This window comes from Cardiocondyla obscurior, linkage group LG02 (genome assembly GCF_019399895.1).
Source record: "Cardiocondyla obscurior isolate alpha-2009 linkage group LG02, Cobs3.1, whole genome shotgun sequence".
Taxonomy (NCBI): Eukaryota; Metazoa; Arthropoda; class Insecta; order Hymenoptera; family Formicidae; genus Cardiocondyla; species Cardiocondyla obscurior.
Window position 1 is genome coordinate 5,481,763 of NC_091865.1, and position 14,730 is coordinate 5,496,492.

Sequence of the window (14,730 nt, forward strand, 5' to 3'; positions counted from 1 at the left end):
GAACGCACGATTTTGAACTGTGAGTCTGAGGCGCTCACCGTACGACCAACCGAACACTATTGAAAGACTCGTCGTAACATCTGTACATAACGCGCTCGGAAAACTTTAAACTTTGATTTCTCAAAAACTATTGCGTATCTACACCTAATCGTCGACGCGTAATCTTATATTTTCCTTCTCTACTACCATGCCAAAGCTCATTCAAAAACTGCGTTGGCACTTGGGAACCTCTCCTTGTAAGTTCAAATCATCATATGGATAACATTCAGAATTAAGATAAAATTTTACATTGGTCAGTTCACAAGCATCGAAAACAGCTGATGATTTAGACATAATATTTTTACGACCAGTTTGTAAAGCAAAAATAACATATCGAGGCTTCTCAAGCTGTGTTGCGGCCTTGACGGCCCATGAATGTTTTGTCGTACTTTGTAAAAGTGGATATTCATATAAATCCCACGAACGAAAAGTCATGCTTAAATATCGTCCGCTGTCTAAAGTTCGCAGCAGCGATAATTTATTGACTTCGTTTAACATAACATGCGGCATTCGCCACTGCACTTTATGTAATTCAATCTCAGGCTCAGTCGTAGAATCTCCCATAATGGAATTATTATCATTGCGGGCGCGTATTAAAATTAATTTATGACGAGCATTGACAACCACACGCTTATAATCTTCGCAGAAGCCCAATAATATACGAAGTGGTATGCAAAAATTAAAGTATCCTCCAGCAGTGGACGTCGACCCATTCCATCCAGCATTTTGCAGTATTAAAGCATTATCAGATGTTAATGATATATAATTCTTGAGAGAACTCGTTATTCCAACGTTTCTGTTGCGATCAATTTCAACGCCATTAAGCTCATAATGAATTTCATCGAACATAAATGCAACACAATTATTTCCGAGCACAATTGTTGACTTATCATTAGGTTTTTTTACTGACAATTTTCCTTCAACATACAGAAAACTATCACATGGCAATGTATATAAATCTTGTTGCTGTATAGGTGTTCTTATTTCATCACTATGTCCAAATGTTGTGTTAGCATATGGATTGTATGTGTGAGTTTCGATTTTAACAATACTATCGTCGAAGATCGGCTCACTTTCTACGGCTAATATTCCAACCATTTTTTAAATATTGCGTACACAAAAACCCAACGATTTTAAGAATTCAATGTTCAACGCTGAGAGTTTTTTTTTTTATAATTGAGTTTTTTCTGTTGGAAACTATGTACTTAGACTGTTTCACTTGCGATGTTTCATTCAAAACGAGCATTCCTTACTATAGTCGTCTCCGCACGTGTAATCTCACAGTAATTTCTTCGCCACGAAAATCAAGCAATTGACCGTTTTGATCCACAATGCGAATCGACAAATCCGTAATGCTTCGTACGGTGACTGGGAGATAAATGATCTGCGTTGGAGTTTCAGATATCTTATATCCCGGTGAAACGCTGGGTGAAAATTCATGTATTGTGTGTACACGTTTACCGTTACTGTATGCGCCACCTGTTATGTTACATTCAATTCGAATAATGTTTACACCATTAATTTGTATTGGCGCATCCGATTCATGCCAAAGTAGTGGTTCGAGCATGCGATTTGGTAAAAATCCTAACAATGATCCTATGTTGTTTGGTTTAGTGAAATTTATTTGATAATCACATCTAATTTCACTTTTCATTGTATTATTATTAGCTCGAATAACCAAAGGGTAATCACTCACACTGGCATGCGCGATCGTTTTCTTTTTCGCAGCATCGTTGATATGATGCTGTTCTAGTGCATTTTTCAAGTACACTGCGATATCACGTAGCTCATATGACCCATCGGGAATTACAATCTCTTTATCATTATCGAAATAAAACTTATTATTTGATAAGTTTACATTTGGAATTGTATAATACGTTTCAAAATCTGCCAGCCCAAGTTCATATTCACCATTATTTAAATCAACAGCTGGAAAGTAGCTCACCGCGAGGCTACTACTTTTACCTGATAACGTGAACGTCAACGACATGTTTGATACTGAGTTTACATGGTATGATGTTTATCTTTAAATTGTATTTCTACCGTTCGCAGAAATTGTATACATAATTGTCCACAGTTTTTCTGATTATAGCGTTGATATGACGAATGATTGTATTCAATTTGTGTTGCATTATTTCCCAGATACCGCTCGAGTTCTCGCGGTGGTCGAAGATTACCGAAGCTATCAAAATATATTGCGCGATCTCCTCTCTTTGCATATGCTACCCAGTGGGTTCCAAGTCCTTCAACGTTATCTAAATTCACAATACCGCTTTCGTTTCGATATACTCCCCAAACTGGTAAGGCGTTACGCATAAAAACACCTCTAAAATATGGAATGCGCATATGTTTCGCTATCTGCTTTAACTGTAAATCGGTGGTGGCGCCTTTGGGAATTTTTAATTCCGCATCGGCGTTTTTTTTTCTTTTTTATTTTTCTTTTAATTCCACCACCGCGTTTGTATGGACTGAGATAAACTCCACGGCCCTCCATAGCATGATTGTGACGTTTCATTTCTTCAAGTTGACGCTGCACAGCTTTGTTATCATTTACAGCCTTTGCGATTCCTGCGGCACCACCAGCTAGCGAACCAATAACACCCAGTAATGGCAAAAGCGGTAAAACACCGCCACGTTTCGCTACTGGAAGTATTCGTTTCTTCGTCGTTTTCTTCGATGATTTCTTTCTTTTCGAGTGTAAGCCCATACCAAGTTTCGTTTTTGTTTTCATGGCTGACCATACGGTTGTGGCTGCAACTTTTTCCCCGAAACTTGAATCTTTTGCTTTAATACGTTGCAGTGCTTTATTGGCAAGAATATTATCGGCCACGTGCCGCTCAGCAAGATCGCTGCTACGCGAATATGCTATATCGTGATCGCGACAAGCTGCATCCAATAGATTAATACCGTGATCTCCCCTGGCAAATCGTTCGTTCAATCGAGTTCCCGGACCACAAAAATGGTAGCCAGGTATGTGTAATTCAAAAGGAAGTGCGTTGATCGCTCTGTTTAATAGACTTTGTTTAGTTGTTTTAGACATTCAACAGTTTTATAAACGGTGTGGGGTTATTAATATACGTTTTTTAATGATATTATTGAATCGATTTTTAAGTATCTGGAAGCTTATTCTACAAAATAGTCTATATGTCGGTAAAAATCATCCGACATGAACAGAAACATCTTCAATACTAAACATTTAATTGGCATACGCAGCTATAAATATACCTGTCATAGTGATATCGTTCTCATTTAGAAAGTAGAATGCGGTTCATACAGCAAGCGCCACCAATTAAGGTGGTGAATTTCGACGATGAGTTAATAAGTGAGCGTGAGATACGCAGGCACGGAAACATGCTACCGAGCTCTATTCGAGCTATCATTTGCGGTCCATCGAATTGTGGTAAAACTAACGTACTGATAAGCCTGCTAGAAAGTCCACATGGGCTACGATTTGAAAATGTTTATGTATACTCAAAATCGCTGCAACAGCCGAAATATCTGTATTTAAAAGAGATATTGACGCCGATAGAAGAAATTGGTTATTTCACATTTTCAAATAACAGTGATGTTGTTCCGCCGAGTGAAGCACTTCCGAATTCCATCTTTATCTTTGATGACATAGCATGCGATAAGCAAGATGTTGTAAGAGAATACTTTGCGATGGGGCGACACGCGAGCGTTGACAGCTTTTATCTTTGTCAAACGTATGCGAAAATACCGAAGCATCTCATACGTGATAATACGAATTTATTGGTCCTGTTCAAACAGGATGGTACAAATATGAAACATGTATATAACGATCATGTAAACACTGATATGTCTTTTGAAGATTTTAATAAATTGTGCCAACTATGTTGGGAAAAAAAGTATGGATTTGTGGTAATTGACAAGGACAGCGCCATTTCAAATGGTCGATATAAAAAGGGATTTAACGACTTTGCTGTATCTTAATGTAATCAGTCGTTGTTTATACGCCGATTAGACAACCATTGCGCTCGATATAAATACCACTAATGAACTTAAAAATCATGAAACAATTGTAAAGAAAATCGCTCAAACGAGTGATTCAATTCGCAAAAAATATCATGCTATGAAAACGGGAAAAATGGTTGAGGATATCGCACTGAAGCGGCATTTTAAACCCATCGTCGAACTTTTGAAACAAATTGTGGAAAACACCGTTGTAAACAACGAAGCCGAATCAGTTATACCGAAGAATGAACTGTATTACTCTGGAGAAGAAGTGTCAACACCAAAACATATGCGGTCAATCTCTGCATCACCGATATCATTATCTGAAGAAAAAGAATATAACAGATCGGCACTAAAACGGAAACGTGTAAACGCAACATCTTCAATAACGACATCAACTCCAAAACGTGTAAACGTAACATCTTCAATAATGGTATCGACTCCAATTAAATCAATGTTGAAACGATCAAACACCGATCTACATACATTAAACGAGACATCTAAAACTGTGGGTCAGCGAAATTTATCACGTGAATTTTCACACGCTAATTCCATCGATAAAATTTTTAATTCCGCGGATACTGAACAGCTGGTAACATCTATTCGACAACAGTTACAAACAGCTGATGGTTGAAAAATTCTTCAGACTCATTATGGGCCATTAGGGCAGAAATATCTAGGTGCTGTACTGAGTGGCAAAAAATCTGTTAACATCGATAGCGTTTATGGAGTATATTTCAACGATAGTGGAACCATGATTGGTAGCAAACGTATTGAGTTGGATAAAAACGATGATATATTCATAGATGGTAAAAAGTATCCTGGGACGGTAGGACTTTACGAATTAATTTTTATGAAATTTCCCAATGAAAGCAGTTACACGGATATTGATAAACAGTATTATAAAAGTATACTTTTGTCAACAAACGCTCATAAACGTGATTACAGTGATCAAAATCAAGTAAAGAGTAACAAAGGTCACAAGTACAAAAGTATAATCGCTCCATTATTGGATAAAAAAGTTGGACAAGGCATGCCGAGCACTGTGATATTAAATGATAACAAAATTGATTACATTCATTGGAACGATCCAAACGAGCTTGTGGATCGACTTCGATTACTCGAAGCTTCACGTCATGCAGGCCATAACGCTCACGATAATGAGATTTTATCAATTATTGAAGAACTTTGCAAGGCTGGACTTATCATAAATTGAAGTATGCATATGTAATTCACTCATTTAACATTGAAACGCCGATCAACAAGTTTGGAGCATTGCTTGGTGGAGAAGGAGAAGGAAGTGGTGTCGATTATTATCAATATAATGCATTAGTTAGAAATTTTGTTCGTGATAACGCTCTTTGTACAATATTCGCCGATTATGATGCGAGATCGCGTAAAATTATACGTGTGGCGGAACCTACGGATGATACCGATGCAGCCAATAAGCGATATGTTCAACAGAATGTTAGCATTTTAAAAGATCAACTAGATGAGCTGAATAAGAAAATAGAAATACTACAGAGTAGTCTGCAGGTTGTGGTAAACACACTTCGTAATAAATTTATTCGCGGTAAACAGAATTAAACAGCTGCCGTTGCCGTTGCCGTTGCCATTATCATTATCGCAGAATTAATAGTGCAGTGAATCTCAAAGCTCTAACATGTCTGAAAAAATAAGCTCTGAGAAGCGGCAGTTGATAAACGAATTGCATACTCCAGCGAGAAGAAATTTTCTTCGGAGGCATGTCATAGTGCGAGGATATGATGACTTATGGCAAGCTGATTTGGTTGAGATGCGCCCATATACATATGCCAACAAAGGCTACCACTACATACTAACAATTATCGATGTGCTGAGTAAGCACGCATGGGCAATGCCATTGAAGACGAAGAGCGGTATTGAAGTCGCCATGGTGATTGCAAAGATACTTCAAGATAATGTAAGATGCCCAAATAATCTTCAAACTGACAAGGGTAAAGAATTTTATAATGGAAATGTGCAGAATTTGTTAAAGAAATATGGTATTAATCACTATTCCACATACTCCATAATGAAAGCGTCAGTTGTCGAGCGGTTTGACCGAACGCTTAAAAATGATATGTGGAAAATGTTTACGCTCAATGGAAATTATAAATAGATCGATTCACTGCAACAGCTTGTTTTGGATTATAACATGCGAAGACATCGAACTATCGGCATGCAACCTATCGACGTTACTCCAGAAAACGCGAAAAAACTCTTGGCAACGGTGTACAGCCGTATAAAGATCGCAACTCCAGCGCGATTTAAAGTGGATGATTTAGTACGCATAAACAAGTTCAAAACATTATTTGAAAAAGGTTATACACCGAATTGGACTACCGAAGTATTTAAAATCATCAAAGTGCAGAAAACTAATCCCACAACGTACTTGTTGGAGAATTCTTATGGAAAACACGTCGCTGGAGGATTCTATGAATATGAATTACTCAAAGTAAAAAATCGCGACGTATACCTCGTTGAAAAAGTGCTGCGAAAACGTGGAAATAAAGTTTATGTAAAATGGTTAGGATTTGATAATTCACACAATTCATGGATACACAAAAATAATGTTTTATAAAAAATTTTTTTATTTAAATAAAAAATTAATGGAAACATGAAGTATTTATTTATATATTTTACAATGGTATGTTATAATGTCCCCATGGTAAAGTTTTTATGGAACCGGAAACAATATATCGCTTATCATCATATGGACTTAGAGCAGTTTTCTCCTCACGTATAGTATACACTTCATGCAGCTTGGATCGTATACACGTCTGCTGACGAGTCATTTCTATTTCCTCATGTAAGCATCGCGTGTAATCGTCAAACGTTATCTTCTTCGCGACAACATTACTCTTAACACCTTTAACTTTTTTTATATTTTTTTTACCATTAACTCGCAATGCATACATTTTTGCTCTAAGTCCAACAAATTCCATCATAATCGCACCATTGTTTTCATCTTTCATTAAACCTGGTACTTTTTTATTGACAAGTGAAAGACCATAAACATTGTCAGATGTATAATCACTCGTATCAAATTTATTAATGTCGCGTTTCATATTTTCGTAAACGTCTTCACACTCAATGTGGTATATGAGACTATCTGTATCAGTGTACATAATTTTACATTGGTCGTGATATAACGGTTGCATATACTCATGGTGAAATTCATATAAACATGTTTTAGATATGTCGAGAATACACATGCCAACGTAGATTGGTTTGTTAAATTTTACCTCAAGTTTGCGCATTTCAATCGCAACCAGATTCTCAGCAAAGACACTGCGACTGTGAAAATTTGGTTTTGAAATCATTGCCTCGGCACCAAATCTACCTTCCCAATGTGTTATAAGCTTAACGTCAACATGATTACGAACATTTTCCATGGTTTTGCCAAATACTGCATTGTTCATTAATTTGTATAAATTTTTTTCAAAGTCATTTTTAGCAATCGTTCTAAATTTTGTATTTAGTTCTATATACGCTTTAAGCCATGGAGATTGCTTAAATTGTAATACGCGATGTATTTTTGTAATGCGAAGACCGTGACGAGCACATTGCTACAAGTTGCGATAATGAATGATGTAACGTTTCTTATCACACAAGGTTGCTAGGAGCTTGTCCTGACGCTTGCCAAGCGGCTTATCACGCGTTGGGCAGAACGGTAAGTCAATGTGCGCATCATGCAAATGTTGCGGATACTCTAAATCAACCTCGAGAATGTAACCATCTGACGAATCTAATGGAACGCCCATCACATTGAAAGTGGACGCGTTGTCAACCCATTGAAATTCAGCATATGGTAGTGGTTGACACATCGCCCACCCATATAAATTATTAATATCATAATACATCAAATACGTTGATGGTTTCGTTGAATCATGTGATTGCATATATTTATTATTGGCGCAAGCATATCTACTAGAGCATTGGCTTAAGCCCCCACGTATACCACGCTCAATGAACATAACCATGTCAACATCAGTAAGAAGTTCGAATTTAATATCTGTATGTTTTAACATCGCGTCCCACGTAAAACCTGGTAGAGTGTAATAATACGCTGGATCAAGTTTATAACTCAATATACAGCTGTCTCTAAAATTCTCAAATATATCAGCCAACAACAAAACATCGGTTTCTAATTATAAATCACTATACTCGCCAAGCGTTTTAATTGAGAACCGCTGCCAGATATCAACAGCGTGTGCATAATCACTCTCAGATACTATTTCACCTGTCAATGAACTATAAAACGATTCTCGCGGTGGTAAATATGAATCTTCCAACTTTTCAACGGAATCAATGTATTCATAGGGAAAGATACCTTTACGTGTAAGCAAATCAAAATTTTCATTAATTAAATTAGAAAATTCGCGCCGCGACACTCGTAATTTATCTTTACCTAGAAAAGAAGCTAATTTTTCTAAACTGGTATTTAAAAACTTGAATGAGTCAATAAATCGTAATTTTATGCAATTATTTCTATCATCATTAGTGCTTTTAACATTTTTTGTAAACGATATATATATTTTTTTTGTGATAGGAAGTAACTCTACACTTCCCTCATAAGCTGTAGCTATTTCTTTAATAATAAAATGTGCGTCATAACCTGATAAATTGTGGAAAACTGTGGAAATACAATTTGAATCCATATAATTTATATTACAATCTTGATGTGCAGGTCCTCTGTATCGACCGGTTAAATGACAGTGATCACGCACTCGCGTATCATCGATTGCAAACGGCTTTTCACATATGTGACAATGTTTAGCTTTTTTAAATTCTTCTCGCTTGTCCTGCGTAAAACCTATCATTGGTTTAGGATTAGATAAAATCATCCTTACATTGTGGGCTAAATTTCTAAGTTCTTCAGCAAACCATGTGACACAGTTATTATCACGATGAAATCGATACATTGATAAAGAGTCGTCATATGAACAGCATACATAGTATCCTATACTAAATACCTTATGATGATCTGCGCATATGTAGATGTTGTGGGATTAACATTCATCTTTTCCAGAGTACATTCGAGATCGGCGTATACAACAAATGGCATCCGTTCCTTCCTGTTATAATTACTAAAACTTAGCCATTTGTCATCTTCACTTGGTAGTATAATTGCACAATTATTAATTTTTCCACAGTCCACACTGTGGGTTTTCAATCTTTCATTGGTACCAAAATAGTGCAGACATCTAAAAATAATAAAAGTATATTAATATACTATTAAATAATGTAAAATGTTATAACATAAAATTATGATGATATTTACCGGTCGCAAAAGTATTTTTTGTGTTTCGTCTTGCTTAGCTGTGAACTGATGAGGCGAGATAAATTTTTTATCAGAGAAAAATGTCCAATAGCATTGCATTCTTGTGTATATAACAAATGTATATGCTTCTTCCTCTTTTTATCAGCGAGTTGTAATGGTAAAATTTGCTTATTTTCAATACCATATACATTAATTGAAATATTATTTAAGTTCTCAAATTTTTTTATTTGTTTTAAAGTTACTGGAAATTCAATACCTTGAAGATTTAATACTGTTGTATAATGCGGATACGATGTTAATCGTTCAGTATGCGCGTTAGCTGGATATAGAGCGGCCACAACTGCCCATGCAAAACAAGCATTATCTGTAGATTTCACATTGATTATTGCTCGTTTATAAATAAAGTAAAACATTGTACAATGCATACGTTTATATATTTTTCTCATTTTTATACATTTTTGTATTTAATCACACATACACATGTGTAAAATAAAAAAAATTTTATTAAACGATGCTGTGTGAAAAGACGGGTCATTCAATTACGCGAAGTCTATATTTAATTCTTGTACAAAAAATGTTTTGAAACGCGCGACAGTGTCGCAAAAACTTAAACGTGCCGCACGCGATCTATTTAAGACACCTGTCTTACAGTACTCGACGCATCGAGCGATTGACAGACTGAAAACTAAAACGGCCAATTCGCACGCTACGTTTAGAGTCGACTGTGCGGCACGGAAAAACGCCGCTCCTTTTATACCGCAAAACGTTCTCGCATTTTCTGGAAAGTGCCGGCGCCGGAAATACGTCACGGTGGAACGATCTCGATCGTTCCAGACGAATTTTTACCGGCATAACAATGAAATTATATATTAATTCGAGGTGACTCGATATACAATAAGTCGCGCCGAAAATATTGATGCCGCGGGCTAGCGACGAAGCCAGCTGTTTGGCACGCGAGCGCGGCGTGATCAACACGGCACCGGCTCGCTACGCTGTGACAGCGAAGGTATTTTCCTTTTCCCGAACAGATGCTGTTTTTGTCGATCCACGAATTGTGCGATCCGTCGAATCTTAGCCATCATGTAGACCTTGCCACCTTTCTTGCACAGAACCTTCTCCACCAGATACACGTCCGAATGCGTCGCGCGGCGCAACTCGTGCTCGTAGAACGCTCCGGATATAGCCTCGCCGCGATAATCCTCCAGTAGATGGGTAGCTGGATTGGTTTGCTACACCTTGACGTTCGTGAAAACCTCGGTGGTCCAATTCGGAGTGTATCTGTACGCGAGTACACCTGGATGTGCTTGGTGCGACCAGGGAACAACGAGAAATTCCTTGGTCGCCCAACACGTATCATTCACGCGACTAACGCGTGTACATTTTTCGGTCGGTTCGCGTCCCGTGAGCCCGTCGCGAGTCAGTCGCTTTTCGAGCTCTCTCGTGAACAGGACAGTGAGCCTCGTAGATTTCCGTATTGAGCGACTCCAACTCCATCGAGCTCGTGTAAATTAATCTTCTTTTGTTAAGGATCGGAACCACGTGCACGCGATAGCCGAGCCGCCTCGCGTTCACCGTCGCGGCAAGATTTCCGTCTCGCGGAGATTTTCTGCTTGGAAATCTCACAAGATCTCCATCGGGTCGATCCGCGGCATATTAACGGCTATAACAAGATCTCCGATCGTAATCATTATTTTGTCGTTCCGATTCAATGTAAATACCCATTAAACATGTAACACCCCCCTTTCTCCCCTCCGTGTGGCCGGACACGGTCAAGCGACTCGCCACGGTATTCGGCGAGTCGTCGCGTGCGTTCAGGGCCGGCCGGGGTGTCCGCGGGAAGGAGCGAAAGTACTTCAAGTCTCGTGTCTTTTCGAGGCGAATATTTACATTTATTTTTAGATTGTCTATTTACAATATATACAGCTGTTCCGCCGCGGTGCTTGTCGGCCGAGCGACGTAAACAGAGTCGCCGGCGGTCGCGCGAGTTTCGCTTTTCTTACATGTACGTTTTTATAACGCGGCGCCTATCGCACGGGTGACGCAAACGGAATCGTCGTCGGTCGCGTGAATTCGCGCGCGTTGATATAATAATGTGCCCTCCCTATGCTGGACCGCGGTTTACTCTAGGAACGGGAGCGCGGGGGGCAATCGCCGAGAACACTCAGCAGAGGCAAAGTACTCTTTACCTCAGGACTGCGCCGCGCTCGTTAGGAACCGCCGAAGCGGCTGGAGATGCGGCCCGGGCGTCGCCCACGGGATAAACCGAGAACGCTCGGCGGAGGCGAAGCACGCTTCACCCCGCTTTATCCGCTGTGGACGGCGACCTGGGAGCTTCGGAGGAAAGGAGGCGGTGTCGCGGCCAAGAACTCTTGGCGAAGGCCGAGAACGCTCGACTCTCGTGCTTAGCGACTCCTGGGTGGTTCGGTTGTCTAGGAAGCTACTGAGCGGAGGCCCGGAACGGAGCTCAGTAGATCGGAAGACTGCTCTCGATCGCTCGGTACCCGGCCTTTTTATTCGGTTTTTCGCGTGGCCCGGGGTGTTCGGGTTCCCGGGGGTTGGCGTCGCAGCGCTCGTCGCGATCGTTAAAAGTATTAATTTTCGCGCGACGCGGGACGGTGGTACGCTTACCGATAACGGTGCGCGTTACTCTTTGCGGTGTATTAAAAAAGGGTCGGGGCGCACCGCGCCCCTATTCCGTCGGACGATGTTCGGTCCGACGGTCCGGCCGCTGTTTTGCCAGGACGAGGTAGATGCCTACCTCGTTACAAACAGTGGTTTTCTTTTGTTTGTTTTAAACTCAACTGCATTATATGTTTTTTTTTTCCTCTCATTTCCTGCCACGGACTTTTCCTGCTTTACGCGATGCCCTCGTCAGGGTGGTCCTGGTGTTCACGTGACGCGATCGTGATCGCGCTCCGCGTACCGTCGCGCACATAATTCTGGTCCTTCGAGCCGGATTCGCATAGGTGTCCGGAATTCCGTGGTTTTCTCTTTTTCTTTCGTGATCGTCAGTGAGCAGTTCTCAGTGCGGTCATCACCATGAGTGATCTTATCACCAAGCAAACGGTAACGCGACGTTCTATCGAGCGTACGCTCACAAACTTTAAAAAATTGAGACATGATAACATCACCGCAGCCAAGGTACGCAGTCGCATCGCCACTCTACAAGAATCTTGGTCTCGATATCAGGAAGTACATGTACAGCTGCTTCGGAGCACCCCGGAAAAGGATCTCCAGACATTGGACTACTTTAGTAAGCAGGAATTCGAAGCCACGGAGGAGTCTTACCAGGCTACGCGGAATGCCTTAACTGATTTTTTGGAAGAGTTAGAACCGGTCGTAAGCCCCATTCCAGCGTTTAATTCTACCGGTATTCCGTCTAAACCGCAAGGTCTCGCGTTGCCGAACATGCCAAAAATACGTTTGCCACAGTTTGACAGTAAATTCTCCGACTGGGCTACTTTCCGCGATCAATTCACTTCGCTTGTTTTGCGTAATTTTTCTTTAGGCGATTTTGCTCGCATGCATTACCTTGTCTCGTCATTAAGGGGAACGGCTCTTAATTGTATCTCTAATCTTTTAATTACCGCTGATAATTTCCGTTTGGCATGGTCGGCTTTAAAACAACGTTTTGACGATAAACAAAAACTTATCTCCACTCATTTTGGGACATTATTTGGTATTTCGGCATTGCTTAAAGAATCTGCGGAAGATTTGCAGCTCTTACATGATCGCGTTCAAAATACAATTTCTTTGTTGGAGCAATTAGACCGGACTCCCTCAAATTTATGGAGTGATTTTTTGATTTATTTAATTAAACAAAAATTAGATCCCGCTACACGCAAAGCATGGAATCTTAAAATTAGCGATGCCGAAGTACCCCCTTCTTATACCGAATTACTTAATTTTTTGAGTAATCGATCACGTGCGTTAGAAACTTGTAGCGAGGGATTTGCGCCAAAATACACGCGTTCTAGTGCGACGTCACGCGTGCATCACGCGTCAACCGCTTCATTCTCGTCAGCTGGGTTAGCTGCCTGTCCTTTGTGTAAGGCGCGACATTTTTTGAGAACGTACTCGCGTTTCTCCGCTTTGACTCCGACAGCGCGGATCGGAATAGTAAAGAAATTCGGTCGATGCATTAATTGCCTGAGTGACTCGCACGCGCTCCCGACATGTCCGAGTCAATATTTCTGTCGTTCCTGTAAACAGCGACATCATTCAATGTTGCACGTGGATACTAATGTTCCGACGGCCACGTTATCAAATTCCTATGAAGACACGGCAGCATGCTCCGATACTGTGATCGTAAATTTCGCGGTAGCATCTATCCTTCCACGCGTAAATCAACAAGTCCTGCTCGCTACCGCGCGCGTTAAAATAAGCGTGAATTCCGGACGTAGTATCTCCGTACGAGCTCTGTTGGACCAAGACTCCGAGGCCACGTTTATCTCCGAAAGTATGGCTCAGATGTTGAAAGCCAAGCGAAGACGATCGCCAATTAATTTTTCTGCTGTCGGCAGGGTACAGATTGGGCAGGTGCGCCAAGCGATTACGATAGCAGTGTCACCGCTTCAATCCGAAAGTCCATCGATCCCGGCGACGGCTCTTATTCTTCGTTCATTAACTCATTATGCGCCACGTCGCGTGACTTTGTTACATGAGATCTCACATCTCTCTAATCTTTCATGGGCCAATCCGGACCCTATGAGTTCAGATCCGATCCATGTAATTCTCGGCGCCGATGTTTACGGCGATCTAATATTAGATGGAGTTCGGTGGGGCACTACCGGTCAACCCGTCGCACAACGCTCCATTTTTGGGTGGATTATTTCAGGTCCTCTTTTTTCGCCCATCGCGAATTCTACTTCGGCGGTTAGTGTGACCGTGCATCACTGCCGTTCCTTATCTGCATTAGAGGAGGCAATCGGTAAGTTTTGGGAGATGGAGAACCTTCCCTCCAAACGCATTCTCTTACCTCAAGAGGAGCAATGCGAGGAACATTTCTGTTCGACTCACTCTCGCACTGCCGACAGTAGATATATTGTTCGGCTGCCATTCAATGTAAATTTGCCTATAAATATCGGAGAGACTCGTCGCCGCGCGGAAACTCAATTCTTGCAATTACAACGTCGTCTTACAGCTGATCCGTCCTTACGTTTGGAATATTGTCAATTTATGACCAAATATGAAAATTTTCGGCATATGAGTAAAGCTCCCAACTCACAAAGTGCGACGCTTTGTGTCTACATTCCTCACCACCCTGTAACTCGTGCAGATAGTTCGACAACTCGTTTGCGCGTTGTGTTTAATGCATCGAGCCGTTTCGCAAACGGTTTGTCGTTAAATGATTTTTTGCATGCCGGTCCGAAGCTGCAGACGGAATTAACAGCTATTCTTTTGCAATGAAGACA

At 40.6% G+C, this 14,730-nt stretch overlaps 3 protein-coding genes and 1 pseudogene across 3 annotated transcripts; 2 read left to right on the top strand and 2 right to left on the bottom strand.

Annotated features, from left to right (window-relative positions):
- Nucleotides 1–201: 201 nt before the first annotated feature.
- On the bottom strand, nucleotides 202–1,137 carry LOC139110253 (uncharacterized). Its single transcript, XM_070669885.1, has one exon. It carries the CDS (start codon nucleotides 1,135–1,137, stop codon nucleotides 202–204), a length of 936 nt encoding a protein of 311 aa, XP_070525986.1.
- A 1,962-nt stretch (nucleotides 1,138–3,099) lies between these two features.
- LOC139113086 (uncharacterized) lies at nucleotides 3,100–6,664 on the top strand (annotated as a pseudogene).
- A 937-nt stretch (nucleotides 6,665–7,601) lies between these two features.
- On the bottom strand, nucleotides 7,602–10,395 carry LOC139110271 (uncharacterized). The gene is made up of 5 exons (XM_070669921.1): nucleotides 10,308–10,395; nucleotides 9,317–9,680; nucleotides 9,124–9,239; nucleotides 8,708–9,019; nucleotides 7,602–8,080 (listed from the first exon to the last, which is right to left on the bottom strand). Exons 1-5 carry the CDS (start codon nucleotides 10,393–10,395, stop codon nucleotides 7,602–7,604), a joined length of 1,359 nt encoding a protein of 452 aa, XP_070526022.1.
- Nucleotides 10,396–12,355: 1,960 nt separating this feature from the next.
- LOC139110282 (uncharacterized) lies at nucleotides 12,356–14,725 on the top strand. The gene has a single exon (XM_070669928.1). It carries the CDS (start codon nucleotides 12,356–12,358, stop codon nucleotides 14,723–14,725), a length of 2,370 nt encoding a protein of 789 aa, XP_070526029.1.
- Nucleotides 14,726–14,730: the final 5 nt, after the last annotated feature.